This window comes from Martes martes (assembly GCF_963455335.1).
Source record: "Martes martes genome assembly, chromosome: 3".
Lineage (NCBI taxonomy): Eukaryota > Metazoa > Chordata > Mammalia > Carnivora > Mustelidae > Martes > Martes martes.
The window spans coordinates 168,464,001-168,485,052 of record NC_137890.1 but is presented as its reverse complement, the minus strand read 5'-3'; the positions used below and the strand labels follow the sequence as shown (position 1 = coordinate 168,485,052).

The 21,052-nt window shown below is 57.2% G+C and overlaps 1 protein-coding gene across 1 annotated transcript in view; it reads right to left on the bottom strand.

The window, feature by feature from the left end:
* TNS1 (tensin 1) overlaps positions 1-21,052 on the bottom strand; it is a 133,766-nt gene that overhangs the window by 87,477 nt on the left and 25,237 nt on the right. The window contains exons 3-6 of the mRNA XM_080798523.1: positions 10,309-10,350; positions 9,274-9,324; positions 3,441-3,490; positions 1,065-1,236 (exon numbers count right to left, since the gene is read on the bottom strand). Coding sequence (XP_080654649.1) covers positions 1,065-1,232 — 168 coding nt within the window. The 5' untranslated portion in view covers positions 1,233-1,236; positions 3,441-3,490; positions 9,274-9,324; positions 10,309-10,350. The remainder of the gene's footprint in view (positions 1-1,064; positions 1,237-3,440; positions 3,491-9,273; positions 9,325-10,308; positions 10,351-21,052) is intronic.

Genomic DNA, 21,052 nt, shown 5'->3' with positions numbered 1-21,052 from the left:
ATCCACCTGGAACTTCACAATGTGACCTTATTTGGAAACAGAGCCTTTGCTGATGTAAGTACTTAAGGATCTCAAGATGAGGTCATCCTGGATTTAGGGCCGGCCCAGGATCCGATGCCTGGTGTCCTTATAAGATGAGATGAGGAGGCACAGAGAGACCCAGGAAAGAAGGCAGGCCATGTGGGGACAGAGGCAGAGTGATGGGAGTGATAGAGCCACCAGCCAAGGTCACCGAGGACTGCTGGGAAGCACCAGACCCCAGGAAGGGGTATGGCCCTGCCAACATCTTGGTCTGGACTTCTAGCTTCCAGAACTGTGGAAAAATTAATTCTATCATTTATAGACCGGCCAGTCTGTGGTCATGTGTTATGTGTCAGCCCTAGGAACCAAATATGGCCTCCCACTGCCTGCCTAGGCTCACATCGCACTGAGCCTGCCCCGACCCATCTGTGGGCCCAGCCCAACCCCACAGGTGCTTCCCTGTAAAGTGGAACCGAGCCCTCCTCTGGGCCCGATCCCACAAGCCAGCCCTCTGACATCAGAGAACACCATCGGCCCCCTCATCCACGTCCATGACGCACTCCTCCTGGGCCAGGCCCTGCCCCAGTGCCAGCCACACAAGGTCCCACAAGATGCCCGTGCCACAACTCTGCCCTCAGACCTCAGCTCTGCCACTTTCCAACGCTGTCACCTGAGGCAGACCCCCCCAACCCCCACAGCGCTCCAGCAAAACCTGATTTCTAAAGCTAGCTCAAAGTTAAATATGTGGACAGCAGTTAGAACGGGGACCGCCTCAGAGGGAGCGTTCAATAACATGAGCTCAGTGCACACACACACACGCACAGACACACACACAGGCGTTGCATGCACACAGGACTCGGGTCCAGGTGCCACATTCCAGCTGTGACGGACTCCTCCCAGCAAAGTGGGGCCCGAGAGTGAGTGGAAATTCAGGCCACAAGTGGGGCATGTAAATCACGGGAAGGAGGGGGAGCTGGCCCTGGGGGACACCTGAAGCAAGGGGGTGGCGAGCAAAAGGACGGGGGCACTGGGCCCCCCCTCACCAGGTAGCTGCCGCCATGCTTGGACTTGAGCATCTGGGCCACCTCTCGGAGGTTGCTCCGGAAGTTCTCCTCGTTGGCCGTGCTGGGGAAGGAGACGGCGATGATCCTCTCGGTGACGTACACTAGGTCCAGCTCACAGCTGTCCTCCATGGCCCGGCTCACACTCATGTTTCTGGAGAGACAGGGGGCAGAAGGGGGTCCAGATCGGGACCCAGCTCCTCAGGGCAAGGTTCAGGTAGCTGTAGCCCCTGCACACCATGTGGGGCCCCCAATTCCATCCCAGGAGACTTCGATCTCCCCTGACCCAGAGCCAAGCCTGGGGTCTCCCCTGGCCAGGCCCCTGCAGCCAGCAAGGCCAGCCTGGGAGCCTGGGCGCACCTGGCCGGGGGCTGGCAGGATCTCCGGCCATTTCTGTCACAACAATAGTCCTAAGTGCCCATCCACCCTGTCGGCACTGCCTTCAACCTGTGAACCCAGAGGTCAGGGCCAGGACAGGAGGTAGCCAGGAGTCCAGCTCAGCCTCCCAACACACTGTGGCCACCTGGTCTGGCAGCCATCTCTCGAAGGATCCCGGGATAGATTTTGAAGAGGAAGGAGAGCCTGAGCTGGGTGCTCTCCAGCATCCCAGGGCTGAGCAGCAGGCTGCCCTCCCCCTTGCTCCCAAGCTGTACAGAGGGTGGGGAGTCTTCTCAGGGGAGAGAGCAGCTCAGGTGACATTCTCACCTCGGCTCCAGGTAAGCCAGACCACAGTGCCCATTCCAGCCCTCCCCGGAGGCAGGCCAGCTCCCGCCCTTTGTTCCCCACGTCTGGCAGCATCCACCACCTGCCTGAGCTATTTCTTGGCAGTGGCCTCTGTGATCTTGAAGGGCCCAGGGAGCAGAGGGTACTGAGTCTTTGCCACTGCCATGGCAGGTGGTCCCCAGAGACCACAGCACCATCTCAGCTCCTCAAAGAAGTGGGAAGCCCCGGGCTGGGCTCTGGGTGAGGGGAGGTAGGGGTTCATGCCTTCGCAGCTCACCCAGCTTCTCTTCCAGTACCAGGGCCCAGGAAGGGGCAATGGGTCTCGGGACACTGAAATTCCATCCTGAGGCATACCTGAGGCTTCTGGGGGCACCTCGCACCTTCCTACCCCCACACTTTCTTACCCCATCACCAACCCCCTACTGTCTCACTTGCCCTCTCTATCCAAGGTGGGCCACACTCATATTTCCTTTTGGAAATCTTCCGCTACGGCAGGGTAAAGGAAAGACTGGGGGAGCAGTGAAGAAATGCCAGCAGGATATTTCAAAGGGACAGGACAGCACTGGCAGAATCCAGATGTCCATCAGAGTCAACTCTGAGTCCAAGCGTGTATACAGGGCTTGGAGCTAGGGGAGCCAAGGGTGATGTATGGCTTCTCCATGGTAGCAAGGACAGGAGCCAAGTGGCAGAGGTGCCAGTGGGCTGTAGCAAGGAGCCCAGCTTGAATTTGACCTCTGAGCCCCCACCATCCCTTGTCCCTAAGATAAGGTTCTCACTGCAGCCTTGGTGGGGGGAGGCGAGGGTCCAAGGCAGAACAGCACCACCGCCTGGACAACTCCAGCATCACACCCTGCACCCACCCACCCCAAGGTGGTTCTCAGCGCAAGGGAAGACGGGATCCTCTAAAAGGCTCCCCCGTCCAGGCCACAACCCGCTGAGGGCTTTAGCTACACATCAGCCCTCTCTGGCTGCGGCTCCATTTCCCCGGGGCCAGATTCTCACTCATCTCGGGAGCCTCAGGAGTGGAGGGAAGGCAGAGAGGGAAGAGCCCGAGCCAGAAAACCACAGAACCGGGACACAGGGAAAAGAGATCCTGGATCAGCAAGACCCTGAGTCTTCACGCATCCCCTCCCCCAGCCCCTGCCAGCTAGCCAGTCAGAGAACTTTCCTTTTAGAAATAACCCTCCAACACCCAAAACTCCTGCCCACAAAGAGGACCTGGACCTAGCACAGGCCTTGACGCCTGCCAGTCCCGAAGGCACACCCAGGTCTTGCCTCTTGGTGGCTGTGTGACCTTTAACAAGTCACCTCACCTCCCTGAGACTCAGTTTCTTCATCTGCCGAACGGGAACAAAACACTTACCTTGCAAGGTTGTTGCAAGGACTAGATGAGATCGTGCAGGGACCATAAAGAATCCAGCTCAAGGCCTGGCTTCAAGCTAGAACTCAAAACATGAGCATTTCCAAACGGGCAGCTACCGGCATCCTGTCCCTGTGGCTGGCATGTCTCCCACACCCCCTACCTGTGGCTTTATGACTTCGGTCTCAGAAACCCAAAGGCATGACTTGCTGGAAACACCCACAGTGACCTCACTGCGGCACCCCCACCCTTGGCCCCCCACAGACCAGGCATACCTGATAGGCTGAGGATGGGGCTGGACACTCGGGGTGACTCTGGCAGAGGCCTGGGACAGAGAAAAGAGAAGCGGCATTACAGAGGGGCCCGGCAGAGGGCCGGCCACGGGAGCAGTCAGGGCTGTGGACAAACACAGATTCCCTTCTCCTCTCTCTGCCAGCATTCCAGCCCAGGCACCCTAACACCCAGGCAACACGGCGACCTAGAGCCAAAAGCCATCAGCGCCATTTCCTCGGCGGTGTTTCACGCAAGCCCTCAGAGGGCTCAGCTTCCCCTTCCCCAGGGAAGGAAGAAATCCCAAACGCTGAGCACGGTCTGGGCTGGTGCCGTCCACACGGAGTCCACACTCACAATGAAACAGTCACTACGCAGATGGAAACACAGTTCGTCTTGAGTCCCTGGACGGTGTCACAGCAAGTCCGGGGGGAAAAGACGGACCACAAGCCTCAAAGAAGGAACGTCTGGTCCGGCAGCCCTCCGCCTGGCTCGGAGCCTTCCTCGGCGACCGCCATCCCCCCCCCCACCCCCGCAATGCTCCCTGCGAGGCGCTGCCGCTGAGCCATTCAACCAAGAGGTGTGGGTCCAGAGCAGCTGGAGGAGGTGTGTACCAGCCGAGGCCAGTGTGAGGCAGCAAATCGCGCTTTAAGGACCCGCTGCCCATTGTCTGTCACCTCCTCAGCTGCTCCCATCTCCAAGGTGGTTCGCTGGCACAAAATTAGGCAAACGGACCCAAACAACCCAGGACAACCCAATGGCACAGGGAGGAAAGCTCGGGGCTGGGGCCCCTCAGCACCCCACCGGGCCATCTTATGCTGCTTGACGCTCTGAGCTTCCATAATGTCCCACAGAAAATGGGGCAGTCCTTACCGAGTGGTTTGAAGATGAAAAGGAAGTAGGCATATGGGTCACTTATACAGTGTTACTGTTCTTACATCTGACCCTATTAAAAGGGTAGTGATACAACCATCATCCACCTCTACAGAAAATCAAGGCCTGCATCACCTCTGCCACAGGCTGCCGCCCACCCTGTCAGCCACCTCACCTGATGCCCAAAGGCCCAGTTTCTAGCTCCCAGGCCGGGCCAGAGCCCTCAGAGCCCACTGGCATCTTCCAAACCTCCCCGTGCCTCCCAGCCTCTCCCAACCTCCAAGCTGCAACCACCTCTTGGAGGACACAGGACCACAGTCTGCCAGGAAGAGGAGAAACTGAGGCAGCGACTCACCCCCCCCCCGCCCCCGGCCAAGTCCCAGGGAAGTCAACAACTGGCAGGATTCACCCTCAATCTCTGGGTTTGACCGCGGGGGCCCGGAGCAGAGGAGCTCCTTCCAGCCTCCGCCAGGGCCCTGTGGCACCCACCAGGCAGGGGTGCATGGTAGGCTCAGAGGCCCGGCTCCTGGCTGGGCCCGAAGTCAGGGCAGCCCCATAAACGGGAGGGCTCTCCATCCAGCCCCCAGAGAAGGCTGCAGCCAGAGCCCCCTCTATGTGGGCTACAGCTGGCCCGCCACCGCTCAGCCTCTGTGGCAGCAGCGGGAGGAACGGAGAGCCAAGTGGGACTGTCGGGGTGGGAAGTTTCTGTCTCCACAACCCCCTGGCCCTGACGACTTGGGTTTACATGAGTCAGGCGTGGGGGCGCGAGTGGGGGATGGTAAGGAGGGATCATGTTTGGTTTTCAAGCCCCAAACCGGGCTGTTCCAAGACGACCCACCCAGAGGAACACAAGAGACCCGACACTCCATCCGTCTTGATCTCACGGGTCCCTGATGAGGAGTCGCTGAACCTCCCCAGGCCCCAGGCCCTGCTCCAGGCCCCAGGGCCGCCCTGCTATAAATAGCCCCTCACGTCTCATCTGCTGCCGACCCACAGCCACAGCCACGTTTGGGGGACTCAAACACTGGAAGCCACAGCCGCCGCTGAGGCTCAAGGTGTGGCTCGGGCCACAGGTCCCAACCCACAGAGCTGTGGGGAGACAATGCGATATTGAGACTGGTTTGGCAAGGGGACTGGGGAGCCAAGGGGTGCCAGGAGCCTCCCAGGGCCCAGGGGTGAAAAGGGAAGAATGGGGCAGGAGAGCTGGATCCCATCTCCCCACCCCCCCTTCCCAACGTTACAACACTCTACATTCCTCAGCCTCCCCACCCCAAAAAAGTCAGGAAAGATAAATAAAAACTTGGCCCCAACAGAGTCTGGCCATGCCGCCTCCAAAGGTGATAAGACAAAGTCCAAGCCGCTGTGCTCCCCCAGGCTGGCCAGGGCAGGGGAGGCAGGGGAGGAAGCTGTCGTGGGCCATGACCCCACCAGATGACAGGGATGGGAACAGCTGGATGGTCATCCCCTGTTGAATCACTGGGCTGTCCTCTTGCTGACGGGGCTTCCTGTTTTCCGCAGAGTTTGGGGACATGTGACGCTTGCTGGCAGAAAGCAGACAGAGACGGGTGACAAGTCTGAGTCCAATGGACGTGGAGACTCACACACCGTTGCAGGGCTGGGGGGTGTGAGCCAGCATAGCCTAATGCTCCAAAACACACAGGTGACCTCACACAGGCGGCCAGAGATGAGCCCCCCACTGCTGCATGCCTCCCCATGAAGGCTCTTTCTAAGAGGCTGGGAGTGAGTGGACACACTGGTCATCTCTGCTGCCCATCACAGTGTTTAAGCCCTCCTCCTGAAAGCCCTCACTGGGTGCCACCCGCTGTGTGCCCGGCAACATACGAAGCACATACGGGGACCAGGTGAAGTCCCTGACCTCAGGGAACTTATATTCCGTGAAGGAAGACACTCTTAGGAACCAAGCCATCTGTAAAATGGGTATAGCCCAGCGCTCATGGGATTTCACGGGATCTACCTGTTCCACCTAAAGCCTCCAAGGAAAACTACCAGAGGGCTTTACACAGAGTCCTACAAAGATTTTATTTTAAAAAGAATTCTTCTGTCTGGGGCTGTCCGAACCCTTTGGCCCCTAGGCGTCCACTTCCTCCCGGCGCCTCCCAAGACCAAGGTCAGTAAGAAAACTTCAATTCAACTCCCTAGGCACCAAGAACTCTCCCCTGTAGTCATCACCAGATCATGGTCTCTGTCTCACGGAGAGAACAGCATGAAAGGAAACTCCACCCCACCCCCTCTACCCCTGCCAAAATAGTGGTCTTACTTCTCTTACTCTTGGGAAGTTCCTCCTGGTGTCTCACCCTCACCCCTCCTCCTGCAGATCCAACCAACTCTTTCTGCCTCGGTCCTCCCTGCCAACCACCACTCAGACACTCCTGAGTGGCTCAAGGTCTGCGGCCCTAGGCTCCAATCTTGCCTTCTCCACCGTACAGCAAGGAGCAGGAACCTCAGAACTTGGGTGGGGACGTTTAGAGCAAAATCGACTGTGTGGGAAGAGTCTTGCCTGCCTTTGAGGTCCACAGACCAAACACAACAGCTCGGGACCAAAAGAAAAGGCGTTTCCTGAGCCCCAGTCCCTAGGGGGCCCAGTTGGGAGGAGGGTCTTTAAGAAACACCAGGGGCCATGTCAGGCAGCCAGAAACTGGTGCCCAATCTATGTCAGGGGCCCATCCCCATTCCTACCTTTCCTCTGGGGGCTGTGGCCACCCCCTCCACCCCCGCCAGCCCCTCCAGCCACACCCCTTCCTCTCTCCTTCCTGCCCACCAGCCTGGATTTTTCCAAAACAAAGTGCGACACAGCACACTGTCCACAAACCTCTCTAACACACCAGCCCTGCTAGAGGAAAACAGACATTCCCGCCTATGAGTCCTGGGCCATGGGCCAGAGCCAGGAAAACAGCTCAACAAACAGGCACACAAGCATGCCAGGAGGCCCAGGGTTGCAACGGCTCAGCCTCTGAAACCGGTCTCCTCACATGGGCCAGACTGCAGGGGGGCCCCAGGCTGGGCAGGTGTGGACTAATGACCCCGGGAGCACCCAACCTGGGACAGGTGTCTGGGAACTTCAAAAGTGAGGGCTTGCCTCCTTTGCAGTACACAGGCCATTCTAGAATCTGCTCCCTTCACTAGACTGGCTAAACCAAGATTCAAGTTGTCCCCCGCCCCACAATCCAGACAGGACACAACCCTTACCCACCGTGGCACGCCCAGACACACATACACCCTCCTCCCAAATTAACAAAATTTTCTTCTAAAATAACCTCCTGTCCCAAATAAAGGGCCACTTCTTTCTTCCCCAGGACCAAGGTCATACCCACCATCACGTCAGAAAGTCCTTCATGATGTCTAACTTCCCTCTCTCTTGCTGTAGCTTTCTCTGACCAGCTACGTCTGGCCCAGGCTGCAGTTGTGGGGAACAGCAGCATTAGGACTTGGCTTTTAAATGTGCTCAGACCACTGTAAAAGGTTTGGTTCACACAGCATCCCCTGGCCAAGGGTTGGGAGAACCGGTAACACCAGATCCAAGCACCAGATCCAGAAAGGGATGCAGAAGACCCTCACCAAGTCACTGAGCCCTTTCAAGTCTCTGTTTTCCCATCTAACAAATAAAACCAGAGCATCTGCCATTTGGGGGAGGGGGGGCGGGAGGGATAAATAAATATATAAATAAAAACCCAGCCCACCTCCTGGTCCTTAGTCAAAAGAATAGTAATAAGAATGGCTAATATTTATTGAGCACATATTATATGTTCTGTGTGCATTAAGTTCGTTCGTCCTCAGTAGCAGGTACACACAAAAATTAATTTCTGACCCACACCCCAGCCCTGGAAATATCACAGACTTGGACCAGAGTCCCTCCCGACACTTGCACTCTGAGCCCAGGGGACCCATGCATACCTTGAACAGAGCCTTCCCCACTAATTTACGAGGCATGCTCCCGCTCCGGACAGGCTATGCAGCCGGGGAACGCCTGGGCCTCGCAGGGTGGGCCCCGGGGCAATGCGACAGTGGCAGGCTCCCCACAGAAGTGTGGCCGCCTACAGGAGCTGTCTCCTGCGGCCCCAGCACCTCCCTCCGGGGCCCTCCCCACCGTGGGTCAGGCAGCTGTCAGATGATAGGGCCTCATGCCATCAACAGCTCCCCCCGTGCCAACCGCCAAAACCACTCCCTGTTCCTCTGCAGAGCAGGGCGGGCAAGGATGGAGAGGCCAACAGAGGGGCAAACTGTCAGAGGAGGGCGGGGAAGAAAGAGGAAGGCCCAGCGCTGGGGGGCGTCTCCCCCAGGGATGTGAGGACAAGCCCAGACACAAGCATTGCTCAAAGCAGGGTCCTGGGAGAGCCCCTGCTGCCCTTCCCTGGGGTCCTTCCATTGTAGGAATTTGCCCCTTGACCTCCACCAAAAATGGATGGCAAGAGGAGCCCAGAGGGCTCAGCTGCCTTGGCCCACCTTCCAGGCTGCTCCTGAATCGATGGCATTGAAATCACACAGAAGACTCTGACATTTTCAAAGGCTCCGTTCTCCCAAGAAGCCAAGCCTGCAATTCCCCAAGGTCTGACGACCCTGAGAGCCCAACAAGTCTTTCTGCACCTCGGCCCTTAGTCCTTTTGCCCATTTCCCTTGGTCTTACCTTGGTGACTGCTCACACCATGCCAGGCCTCCAAGAGCCTTCCCTCCCTGCCTTCCCCGCCACCCACCCTGCAGCACGGAGGTCTGGCAAAGTGGTGGGCAAATGAGCTCCAGAGCCAGCCAAGCTGGAGGCCAAAGCCAGACGGAGGAGGCCCAGTGCAGAAGTGCATGGGGCCTGTTCACCATCCCAGCCCCTCCTCCCCTGCTCAGCCACAGAGCTGAGTGACTCCCACCCAGCCTTCTGCAAAGGAGGCAAGGGATGTTCCACCAAATGGGACAGGTACGGGACATTCTCCCCTTCCCCTTCCCCATCCCCACACTTACGTCTTCCTCAAGGCTTTTCCGTGTGTTTCCACCCCGGAAAGCTCCTTCTCCCTGGAGACAGAGAAAAGGCAATCAGAGAAGGAGTCAAGGAAAGTATTCAAAAGGCACCCTGGTTTCTCACCTCCTGGGTCTGGCAGGGGTGGGAGGGTGAGGGGGCTGTTCCTTTAGCATTTTTTTAAAAGATTTTATTTATTTGACAAAGAGAGACACAGCAAGAGAGGGAACTCAGGCAGAGGGAGTGGGAGAGGGAGAAGCAGGTTTCCTGCTGAGCAGGGAGCCTGGTGTGGGGCTCGATCCCAGAACCCTCCTGGGATCATGACCCAAGCGAAAAGCAGACACTTAAGGACTGAGTCACCCAGGTGCCCCTGTTTAGCATTTCTTTGTCCACTAAAAGCCCCTCAGAGCTAACCAACCCTCTCGCCTGTGTCTCCCGACCACTTTTCCGGGAGATCTTCCTGTTCTCATTCTGCACATGAGAACACTGAGGCACACACAAGCCCATGACTTGCCAACAGTCGCACAATTAGAAGCTTGGCAGAGGCAGGATCTGAACGCAAGCCCTCTGACCGGAAGCCCATTACTGGGCACGGGCCATGGCCAGGAGATGTCCCTTGGCTGCCAACCTCAGCTTCCCCACTGCAGGACCCGCCCACTCTCTTCCCTTTCTCCTCCATGCAGCCTCGAGGAAACGGGGAAACTGCCTTTCTGCTAAGTCAGAAAGATCTGTTTGGAAACATCTGCCCGGCTTTCTCGCACTCTGCATATTTAATAAAGAAAACCACATTAAACCACGGGCCTCTCCCACCTGCCTACTTCCCTAGCAATCCATTTCCGAACACACAAGTGAGGTCACATGCCTGGCTCCCAACGTGACCCACGTCCCCATCACTCTCGCCCAAGTTCCTCAAATCAACTCCAGAAGGGTATCCCCAGACATCTGTGTTCACTTTCCCCCCACACCGCCCGTCTGCCTTCAGGCCTCCCCACGTTGGCCCAGGGTGTTCCCCGCCACCCACCCCACCTGCTGTCACTCACCGTGTCGGCTACATTCTTCAGGGCGCTCTCAGTGTTGATGGGCTGGGAACACAGGGAGAAACCAGCGTGAGGCCTCAGGGCGAAGAGCCACGGATCGGCTGTCTCCCCAGGGCTGGTGGCCGCATGGGCGGAATGCCTCCTGAAGCCGGCCCCATGGCATCAGCCCAAGGCTCAGACTTAACCTGGCTAACCCCAAGCTTGTGAGGCAGTTGGGAAAATGAAAAACAATCTTCCTGGTACTAGAACCACCCAGCTCGACAAACCTCACCAAGGCCTCTGACTCAGTGCTGACCCCTCAAAAAGGAACCCAGAGTAGGTAAAAGTCACACCTGTACCTCTGGGCCAGACCCCTTCACCCGCACCAGCTCATTTATTCACGATGAGAACCCAGGGGGGTAGGTCCCATGAGCTCCCCTGAGCCCCACTTCACAGAAGAGGAGGTTAAAGGAGTGGTAAAGTCATCGACTACTCCCGTGACAATAGGATTTGTACCCCATCCTGGGACTCCAGGCTCTTGGTGTGAAATCACCACAGCCCAGGACAGGGCCTGCCAGAGTCTTAATTTCTGTGGGCCTCCAAGGCCCCCCACCATGAGCCCTGCCCCCTCGCAGATCCCGGTGCCCCAGAGCTTGGCCCCATCCAGACCTGTCCCCTAGATCCCCTTGCTTATTCAGCATCCAGCCCTTTGCTTGTGGGACGGCTCCCCAGCCCACACTCTTTTCCGACGAGCTGTTCTCTCCCCCACGAGGCCATTCCTGGACACCCAGCAAGAAGGACTTCCTCCCATCTTGGGACTCCAGTAAGCCTGCCCTCTGGGCTACGTATCTGGTCCTTAGGATACAAATAATCTCATCACAGCAATACGTCCCGTTCCCCAATACGGTTTGGTGAGTCTTATCCCACCTGCCTAAACAGTTTCAAAGCAGCACTGTAGGAAGTTCCGCGGTCATGTCCCTCATGCCAGGGACTGGGATGGATGTGTAGAGGGCCACCAATAACCCCTGTGGACTGAGCCTGTCCCACGTGCCAGTGCCACCCCTTCCCGGCCAGGACCAACAGACGTGCTTTCTACTAAAAGCATCCTGAGAAGTGGGCTCCTCCCCCGTAACAGGAGAGAAACTTCCCACTCCAGGTCCACTTCGTGCCTCCAGTCTCTGAGGCTCCATTACCAACCCAGTGAAGTGGTTCCAGGGTCCCCTGAGTCACACAGAAGGACACGAGCTTGACCGTGAAGGTGAGGAAGCAAAGCCTTTGCCAAGATGAGCAGGGATCAGCTCAGGAGCCGGTGACTCAGAATAGGAAATGCCTACCCTACCCCCATTCCTGGTGAGCCCCTCACCCCTGAAGAAGACAGGGGAATGGACAGAAGGGCCTCTGAAAGGCTTTGCCATCAGGGAGGAGAGCAGGGCCAAGATGGGCATGGAGGAAAAGAGCCAGTGGAGGTCAAGGTAGCCGTGCTCTTTCAGGAAATAGCCTGGACTCCTTTCCCCCTAAAGCCTGGAGGATGGAGAGCTGAGGTCAAAACTTCTTTCCAAGGCAGCTTAGAGAGTGGAAGGAAGACAAGGCCAGAGAACAGAGCGGGAGGTGGGAAGGCATGTCAGTGGGGCCCTCCCAACCCCCAGGTCAGCCCACCTGGAGCCTGAGGATGGTTCTGGAGAGGAAAAGATGCCACGTTCCACCCCCTTCCAGGCCAACCCCGGTCCTCCCCCAATTCCCTCCCAGCCCCCACTCCCGAGCCACAGGCCACTGGGCAGGGACCTCTGACCCAAGAACTGGCTCTAAGGAACTGCCTGCTAATCGGGGCCAGGTTCTCCCCTCGGCCTCCAAAAACCACCAGCCCCAACCAGGGGCGTCCTCGGCAGCGCCACTAGCCTGCCCTGCCCCAGCCCCCCGCCCCTCCCTTCTGGTTCAAGGCTCTGCGGCGCTCCAGCAGAGACCACGGCAAGGCAGGCAGGACCAAGCGCATCTTCTCTGGGTGGCTCTGGCCTCCAGGTGAGGAGGAGAACCAGGAGAGCAGATCCCAGGGGCCTTCTACATGCAGAGTCTACACCACAGGACTGCGATTTGAATCCAGATATCTCAACCCCAAAGCCCTCACTCCTCACCAGCCTGCCTAGATGGGGGCGGTCAGAAAGGACAGAAATGGGGTGGGAGGGAGAAGGTGGAGACAAAGTACTGCCCCAGGCCCACGACAGGCCCTGAAGAGACCCTCATCTTGCTCTGGGTGAAGCCTCCTAAGAGGCCCGGACTCTGGGCAGAACAGAACGTGAGCCAGCAGCCCCGAACAGCCCTCAGAATCACCTGGAGGGCTGTGGACATGCAGGGAACGGGCCCTGCCAGGAAGGTCTCATCTAGTGGGACCCAAGAACGTGCCTTTCTCAAAGGTTTCCAGCCCTGGGAATGACACTTAGAAAACCACAGGTCTAAGCTAACAGCGTTAGCCGTAACGGCCGGGGCCGAGCCCTGACTCACTCTGATTCCTATCCCGTGTGACCTCGGGCAGGTCACTTTGTCCTCGGGGCCCCTCACCAGGCCCGCACGGTGCTGTTTTGTGAGCACCAAACGGGACAGAACACATGAAGCGCTTAGAGCAGGGCCTGTCCTTAGGAAGCTCTCATTAATGTCAGCTGTCATTTCTCACCCGCACCCTGCTGCACCCTCCGGAGGCCCAGGCCTCCCCACCTCGACTCTCCTGCTCTGTCCGCCCCTCCCCAGTCTGGCACGATGCAGACCAGGGAGATGGGAGCCAATATTAGAAACCACAGGCCTCAGCCCTGCTGGAGAAACTTCCCTCCCGGCCAGCAGCCTTTGAGCAGCAGCCCCCCTGCCCTCACCCCTTCCCCAGGCCGGCCCACAGATGCCTGCAACTTACTGGTCAAGGTGCTCCCTGGGAAGGCAAACATTTCCAAAAGCCCGTCCGGAGTGACACGCCCCGTGTTTCCCCGGCAGCGTTTGCAGACACGGCCCAGCGTGCAGGCCAAGCTCCCCACCCCTCTCCTCCAGCCCAGTCCTCCCAGGATGGAAGCCCTCCCTGCTTCCTTGCTTCCCAGGTGCTGCCAACTCTGGGGCTACTGGGAATGAAAAGGGCAAGAGGCAGGTTGCATGAGGGCAGGCTCTCCCCCAACACTGCCCTCACCTGGCCCCAGACCCCTGGCAATGCTGTAGGGAAGCTTCCAGAACACCCGAGCTGTGGGTCCAAAGCCAGAGCCAATGGTCAGAGAGCCCCCCTCGGCCTGGGCTGTTACCCACCTTGGACACACCCACGCAAACACCTCCTTTGTCCCTGTGGCGTGGTTTATTTTTCTCCTTAGAACTCCTCACTCTCCGGCACACGATGTATTTTGCTTCCTGATCTCACTTAGGGTCTTCCTTCCCTGCTAGCACATAAGTGCCCGCAGCCCACAGAGCCTAGGACTCGGCCTGGCACACTGTAGGCCCTCAGCAAATACCAACTGAGTGAGCCGACCAGGAGAGCCCCTCACTCTTTGCCCTGACCCCCTGACCATGCTCACTGCTGACGATGCAGCACCCCCGGCCCTTCTGGAGCCGAGGTCTCTAAGTTCCATCTTTGCTTGGATCTGGGCCAGGACACAGCCCATCCTTGCATACCACTCCTCAGAACACTGGCTCTGGGAAGAGCCATCTCCTCCCTCCCTGTTTCACAGACAAGGAAACTGAGGTACAGAGAGGCACGATGCCCCACCTCTCACAGCAGGGTCTGTGGCCAGACTGGGGTTGGCACCCAGGTCCTGGAGAGCCCCCTGCTGAGCTCAACTTTCTGCCCCTCCCCTCCGTGCCTAGTCTGCTGGCCCAGTTAGCAGAATGCCTCCCTGCAGGCTCTCCTCTTCCTTCCCCCTTAGGCTCAGCTGCAGAAGGATACGGCACATGGAGCCCAGACAGAGATGGCACCCCCACATCTAGCCATACCCGCACCTAAGCCCAGGACAAAACCTTTGGCTTCTTTTTTTTTTCAAGATTTTATGTATTTAGGGGCGCCTGGGTGGCTCAGTGGGTTAAGCCTCTGCCTTTGGCTCGGGTCGTGATCCCAGGGTCCTGGGATCTAGCCCCGCATCGGGCTCTCTGCTCAGCGGGGAGCCTGCTTCCTCCTCTCTCTGCCTGCCTCTCTGCCTACTTGTGACCTCTCTCTCTGTCAAATAAATAAATAAAATCTTTAAAAAAAAAAAAGATTTTATGTATTTATTTGTGAGACAACAAGAGGGAGAGAGCCGAGGAGGAAGCAGAGGGAGAGGGAGAAGCAGACTCCCCACAGGGCAGGGAGCCGGATACAAGGCTCGATCCCAGGACCCTGAGACCATGACCTGAGCTGAAGGCAGACGCTTACTCAACTGAGCCACCCAGGCATCCCGACAAAACCTCATTCTTCAGGACCCCAGGCCTTCCAAAGCTGAGGGCAGCCAACTGCACAGCCCCGCCAGGGGTCTTCCAGAATACTCCTTGCCCCCAGGCAGGACAACTCCAAGCAGGAGGCAGGGTTTGGAACTGGTATCCCTTGATGGCCACACCTTGTGCTTCCCAGTTCACTCTGCTCTAGGGTCTCAAAACCTGCAATTCTGCAGCAAGGCAGAGACTGGGGTGAGGAGCTTCGGGCAGGAAAGTTCAGGAGGCGTTCACTCTCAGCTTGCTGGACATGCACCCACACAACGCTGACAGCCAGGCCCCCTCAAGTGTCCCACCCTGCGTGCCTCCCCTGCCTGGCCTCTTCCTGCCCAGCTTTGGGGGGGGGGGAACCTTTTCATAACAGCAACGTGCTAACAAACACTGTTCCGAAAGTGCTGATGCTCTGGGTACAATACCAAGTTCTTTCCTTCCACGATCATAAGTCCTCGGAACCGCCCTGGGGAGGTAAGCATGACCCCACTTTGCAGTTGAGATGGAAGGCCCAAGAGGTTCAGTAACTTGCCCAACATTGCACAGCTGGTCTTTGACCTGGCCTCCCTCCATCCTGGGTTCGTTCTCCTCTCCCTGACGAAGACCCTCACTCACTAAAAGTTCCTCTCGGTCAACGGCCCTCCCGTCGGGAGCAAGCTCTCTGTGACTTACACTAGAACCTTCTCGGGTCCTCAGGAGAAAGAGACTCCTTCAGTCCACTGCCATAGGAAGAGGAGGAAATGGACGGCAGTAGGAGACACTGAGATCAGACATCAGCGAGAACTTCCTGAATGTGAGGGGTTGTGAACCACAGGGCGGATAAGGGAAACTGCACATCCTTTGCTTAAGTTCTGTTGTTGTTTTTTTTTTTTTTTTTCCAAAAAAAGACATGCACGCCCCCTCCGTGCATGCATACCCACCCCTAACCGTGTGGGCTCGAGGGGCTGGGTGGCTGGGAGGATGCCCAGAGGTTCGTGCATATGACACGTTGGTGGCCTTCAGGGAGGGTGGGCTGGGAAAAAATGTATCTGTGGGCTGCTGCTGTGGAGGACGGAAAAGGCAAGGGCCATGGCGGGGGGAGGGGTAGATGCCCAAGCCCAGGCTGGGGGGAGGGGTCTGGCGCAGAATGCGGACTCAGCCTCCGGAGGAACATTCTGTCCAGAAATTCCTCACACCCTCCTCCCTTCCACCCCTCCAGCCCTCCCCAATCTTGCCCCCTGGGAGGCCTGGAATCCAGGCAGTTTTTCAGGCCAAAAAAGACCCCATGACATCACATCTCCCGCCAAGGCAACCCACTGTGAGCTCACAGGTGGCGCTGCCCGTCAGGATGGGAAGGGAGCCGGTGGGAGCCAGCAGGTAGGGCTGCGGGGGGCTGGAGCGTCCTCAACCTGGGGACCCACAGCAGGTTATCCGAGGCTCACTTGCTCCACAAATAGAACCCTAAGCAGATGAAGGGAGGGGCTGGAAGCATAAGGCAAGAGCAGGGACGCGCCATTTACTGGGCACTTAGAGGGGGCGTGGCCAAGCTGGCACCTGACAGACCCCCCAGTCTGCTCAGTGGGAGCGGGACCACAAGGATAAAACATCCCGCAGCAAGTGGGGCCTCTCAGGGAGCTCTTTGAACTCCTTTGAGCAGATGCAGAAACCAAGTGTCCAGGTCTGCACCTCCAAGCCTGTGTCTGCCCCCTGTTTACCACCCACCTCCTGCCCCGTATTAATTACCACCATCCTGGGAAAGGGGGGAGCCCCTGGGGGTGGGCATCAGCACTGAGGGCAGGGGGCGGGAGAGAGGGTGCGGAACCGGTAGGGCTAGGCCCTGCCAGGCTGGGAAGGAGGCCGGTGGCCTGGTTCCCCATGAAGTCCCTTCAGGGGCTCCATCCTCTCCTGGGCAGGCCTAGGCCACCAGAAAAAGAACAGGCGGGGTGTGATGGAATGAAATGCGATGCCTGATTTTCCCTGCCCCCCCTCAGGGAGGGGCCTGGGCAAGCCCACTCCTGTCCTCAGGCCGGCCCCAGCTCACCCCGAGGGACTGGGACCGAGGGACCGGACCGGCTCAGGGTTCCTGGCGGAGAGAGGGCAAGGGCAGGGGTGGCATGCGCTCACTCGGCCAGGTCACGGTGGAGTACTCCTCGATCCCTCCTGCCCCGCATCGGATGCTGTTTTCCCCTCAGCCAGAGCACTGGGGGTCCAGTCGTCCCCAGGCCCTTCCTCTGTGCCCCTCTGGCCACCATTGGCCATGTTCTCTCTCTTCTCCAGCTGAGCACCCATGCCCAGCACTCCTCCCACAGCCCCTCACCACCGAGCCACACCCCACAGCTGGCAGCAGACTCTCAGATCCCGCTCTGGGTCGCTTCCCCACTCAAGGACCCATCCTGGCCCTACTGCTTGGCTCATCAAGTTCAAGTTCCCCTGCCTGGCTTGCGGACTCCTCCCTTATCTGGCCCTTCCCCACACATGTCATGTTTGCTGTTTCCATTCCTGCACTCATCCATTCCACCAGCACGCCCAGCCAGGGCCACCAACCAAAATGACACAGAACTCCCTGGCCCCCACTCGCCCCCCAGCAAGGGCAGACTGGCCAAAAATATTTACCCTGGATTTGCCCCGGCTCCCAACAGGCTCGGTAACTCCTGGCGAGTTCCTTCTCTGGGCAGAGGGTGGGGGGTGGGGAACCAGGCTAGGGCCCTGCCCCCTCTGTTTCAGCTCTCCCTCCTCCTCCCCTCCTCTCTTCCATTTGCTCAAATCTTAAACTAGACTTGGAACAAGAGACAGACTTCCTCAACTACCACAGCACAGACTGACTGCTTCCTTCCCGGACCCCCAAGGCCACCTCTGGTCAGAAGCCCCCAGACGGGCACTAATTGGTTTCCATCTCACACTCCTCTCTTTCTCCCCCACTGAACAAGGCTCTCAAAGGCTTCTCTTCACTTGACTTGGGTCTCTCCTAATAGAGGTCCCTGGGATGGTGGTCAGCACATTCATGGATGCCTTGACCTCCAGGAACCATGTCTCTTCACAGCCCAGTCTACAGGCGGGACTTCCCCCAGTCCCCCCACCCCCTGCCCAGAGAAGGAACTCGCCAGGAGCACTCACCTTATACCTAGTACGTGTTGGTGAGTATGGGTTCCAGCAACAGACAGCGACTCCCGCCCCAAGACAGGAGAAAGCTCTTCTTTACATCTAAGTCTCCTCTTCTTTGTAAGAACCTCCACCTACCAGGTGCTACTCCAGGGAGCAACAGCAAATCTCCCCTTACCCACCTTCTCACTCCCATTCTGCATCCGCTCCCTATTTCCCCTCTCCAAACCATACAGCCCGGTTGCACAAACGGAGATCTTCAGCTTCCCTCACCACTCTGAGAATCTTCTTTGGAACGTAATGCCCAGTTTTCTCTCTCCTTTGAAAACCAAGACTCTATTGGGCTCATCTCTCCTAACTTTGCTCCGTTTTCTAGAATCCTCCAAGATGGCCACTCATGACATTTGTGGTGAGAGGATGAGATTTCATCAGAGACTAGAGTTCAAACTAAAGTGACTGCTAGTCATTCTCCTTAATGGAGGACAAGATGGCATTGTCAGGGGCTCTGCCCACTTGTCCAGAACATCACATCCTCCTCCTCATCTGTGAGGCACCGTGGTGCCTTTTTGCCTCAGATCCAGCACTTGGGCACCTTGGGAAAGTCGTCTCAAAATCTGAGGACCACCACCTTATGCCCAGGAGGATGGCAGCTCGCAAGAAAACAGCATTATTCACAACACCTAAAACTCAGAAGTAGCTCAAATGTCCACTCACAGATGAACGGGTAAGTAAATTGTGATACAGACAACGGAATATTATTCAGCCTTGAAAAGGAAGGACATTCTGACACACAATGCAACACAGGGAGGCTTGAGGACATCAGTGCTAAGTGAAATAAGCCCGTCACAAAAGGACACATACGAGTTCACTCACAGGAGATACTTCAGTGGCCAAATTCAGAGAGATACAAAGAGAATGGTGGTAAGCAGGGACTAGGGAAGGGGAGGGCAGAGTTCTTGCTAAATGGATAGACTTTCGTTGAACAAGATGACAAGAGTTCTGGAGATGGATGGGTGACATTTGCACAAGGACAGGAACGAACTTAATACCATGACTGTACACTTGAAAACAGTTAAGGTAATTAATTCTATGTTCTAGTATTTACCGCAATAAAAAAAAATTAAAGTCAAAAGAATTTTTCAGCGCCTCCTTTTCACCTGAAACAGAGCAGGACTGGACCAAATGGTATGTAAAGTCCTCTCATTCCTATGGCTCCACACCAACCCCAACCCCACCCGCCTTCTAGAAGCCGCACTGTGGCAGAAAGAAACTTTGCAGCCCCAGCATTGAAACAGCAGTGGGCACAAGGCAGCTGCTCAGGAAATGTTTGTGGGCAGGACAGACGGACAGAAAGATGAAGAGACAGACATTCCTCTAAATCCCAGGCCCTGAGCTAGCTAGGTGCATTTGTGGTTGGCGCTGTTACAAAATCCCAATCTGTGAAACTGATAAGACATTGTGTGTCAACTCTACTTTAAATAAATGGAGGGAGAGAGGGAGGGAGAAAGGAAAGGAAATCCCAGAGAAGTCCACCTGGCTGTCGTCAGTATTTACATCAGCAGCAAGCGTCTAGGAGGTTCTGGGGAGAAAGCAGAACCAGGAATCTAAAAGCCTCTTCCTGATCCAGCACCCCACTACCCAACCCCCCCCCCAACTCCCATGGGACCATGAACAGGTCACCTTGCCTTTCTGAGCCCCACACTGTTCCTCAGCCTACCCAGGTGACTCTGACAACACGCCCTGACTTCCACAGAATCCACTGTAGGGTCCCCATGGCCTGATGTCCCGGGAAGGGCTTTGAGAACCACAGGTGTTGTGGAAGTGAATGACGTCTGCCATGATTGATGGTCAAGCGGGTGGACGGCAGTGCTGGACTACTGAGTCAAAATCCCACACCCCCTTCGAATAGCTCTGTGGCTCCCTCAGTTCCTCATCTGTAACACTGGGATAATCCCACAGCATCTCTCTTGCTGTGTTGTCATGAAGAATAAAGGAGTTTATTTTTGCAAAGCTTTCAGAACAATGTCCGGCAGAAAGTTCCATACAGGGTGACCGTCTCACCATTGCTCTGATGGCTATTATGGGTGAATCCGGCCTGGCATTCCCACTGTCCTGTTCATCTCTTCCCTCCTGTCCCAACAGACTCCCCACCCAGCCTTCAGTTCATTCTGAGCACTGCCAAGGGGCTGCTTGGGTGAGGAGAGGCATTGCACCCTCATATGTCCCCAGCGCGCGTCTCCTGGGTGCCAGGCTCTGTGTGCAGGAGGGCCCACCATCCGGCCGACCTTGGCGGCCACTCCACTTGGCTATCACCCTCGGGAAATTCCTTTTGACTCTTTATTTTTCAGAAGTGGAGAAAGGCTGTTTCAGCAATTTCCAAGGATCAGGAGTGTCCGTGGCAAACAAGCCCTCTCCCCTCTCCATCCTGCCCCCACCAGGGGACCCCACAGGAGGGAGGTGACCCTAGGACCCTCTACCCAAGGCCTTGGGCAACATCTGTTGAGTAAGATGAAAACACGGGTTGAAGATTAAGCCACTTTGCCCTGGCTGGCCTGGCACAGGCTGGAGAATGTATCCAGCAGGCCCACAGTGGGCAGAAATCCTGCGCCCAGGACACGGGCTCCTGATCCCAGGGTACTAAGATCGAAGCGAGACAGGTGAGATGGCCAGAGGGAGAGCTGTGCCCTCTCTGAGACCCAGAGAAACCACAGCAGACACACACGCTGCGAGGCACGAGGGAAGGGGGGCAGGGAGACCAGAGACCAGCTCTGCCAGGGCTGAAGGGGAGGCAGCAAATGGAAAAGGAAGGAAAAATACAACCCGCCCTTTCCTCCCTCTTGTGAACCTGCTCAAAGCACTTGCCTAGCCTGCCTTGAGGAAACAGGTGCTGAGTGCTCTCTGGGGGAAGCCAAACTTTCTCCCGGTTTCCCCTGGGCCGCTTTCCCACTCCCTGGGGACGACAGCAGAGCGTCCTTCTGGAGCCCAGCACCCTCCCCCAGGAACAGACAGACCCCTGCCCACGGGCAAGCCAGGGAACAGCAGCCCTACTTGCTGATCCCCTAACCCACACAGGGTGTCCGGCTGAACGCCTTTCTTCCAGCCACTCGGTGAATGCGCGCTGATTCGGTGAACCCCTACTACATGGCAGGTGGTGGGGATACAGCAGCAAACACGATAGATACAAATCCCTTGTCCACACAGGCTGCCGTGCTGGGAGGAGGGAAGCCCTGTAAGTGAGACGCACCATGTCCCCAGTGGTGAGATCGTGGAGGGACGA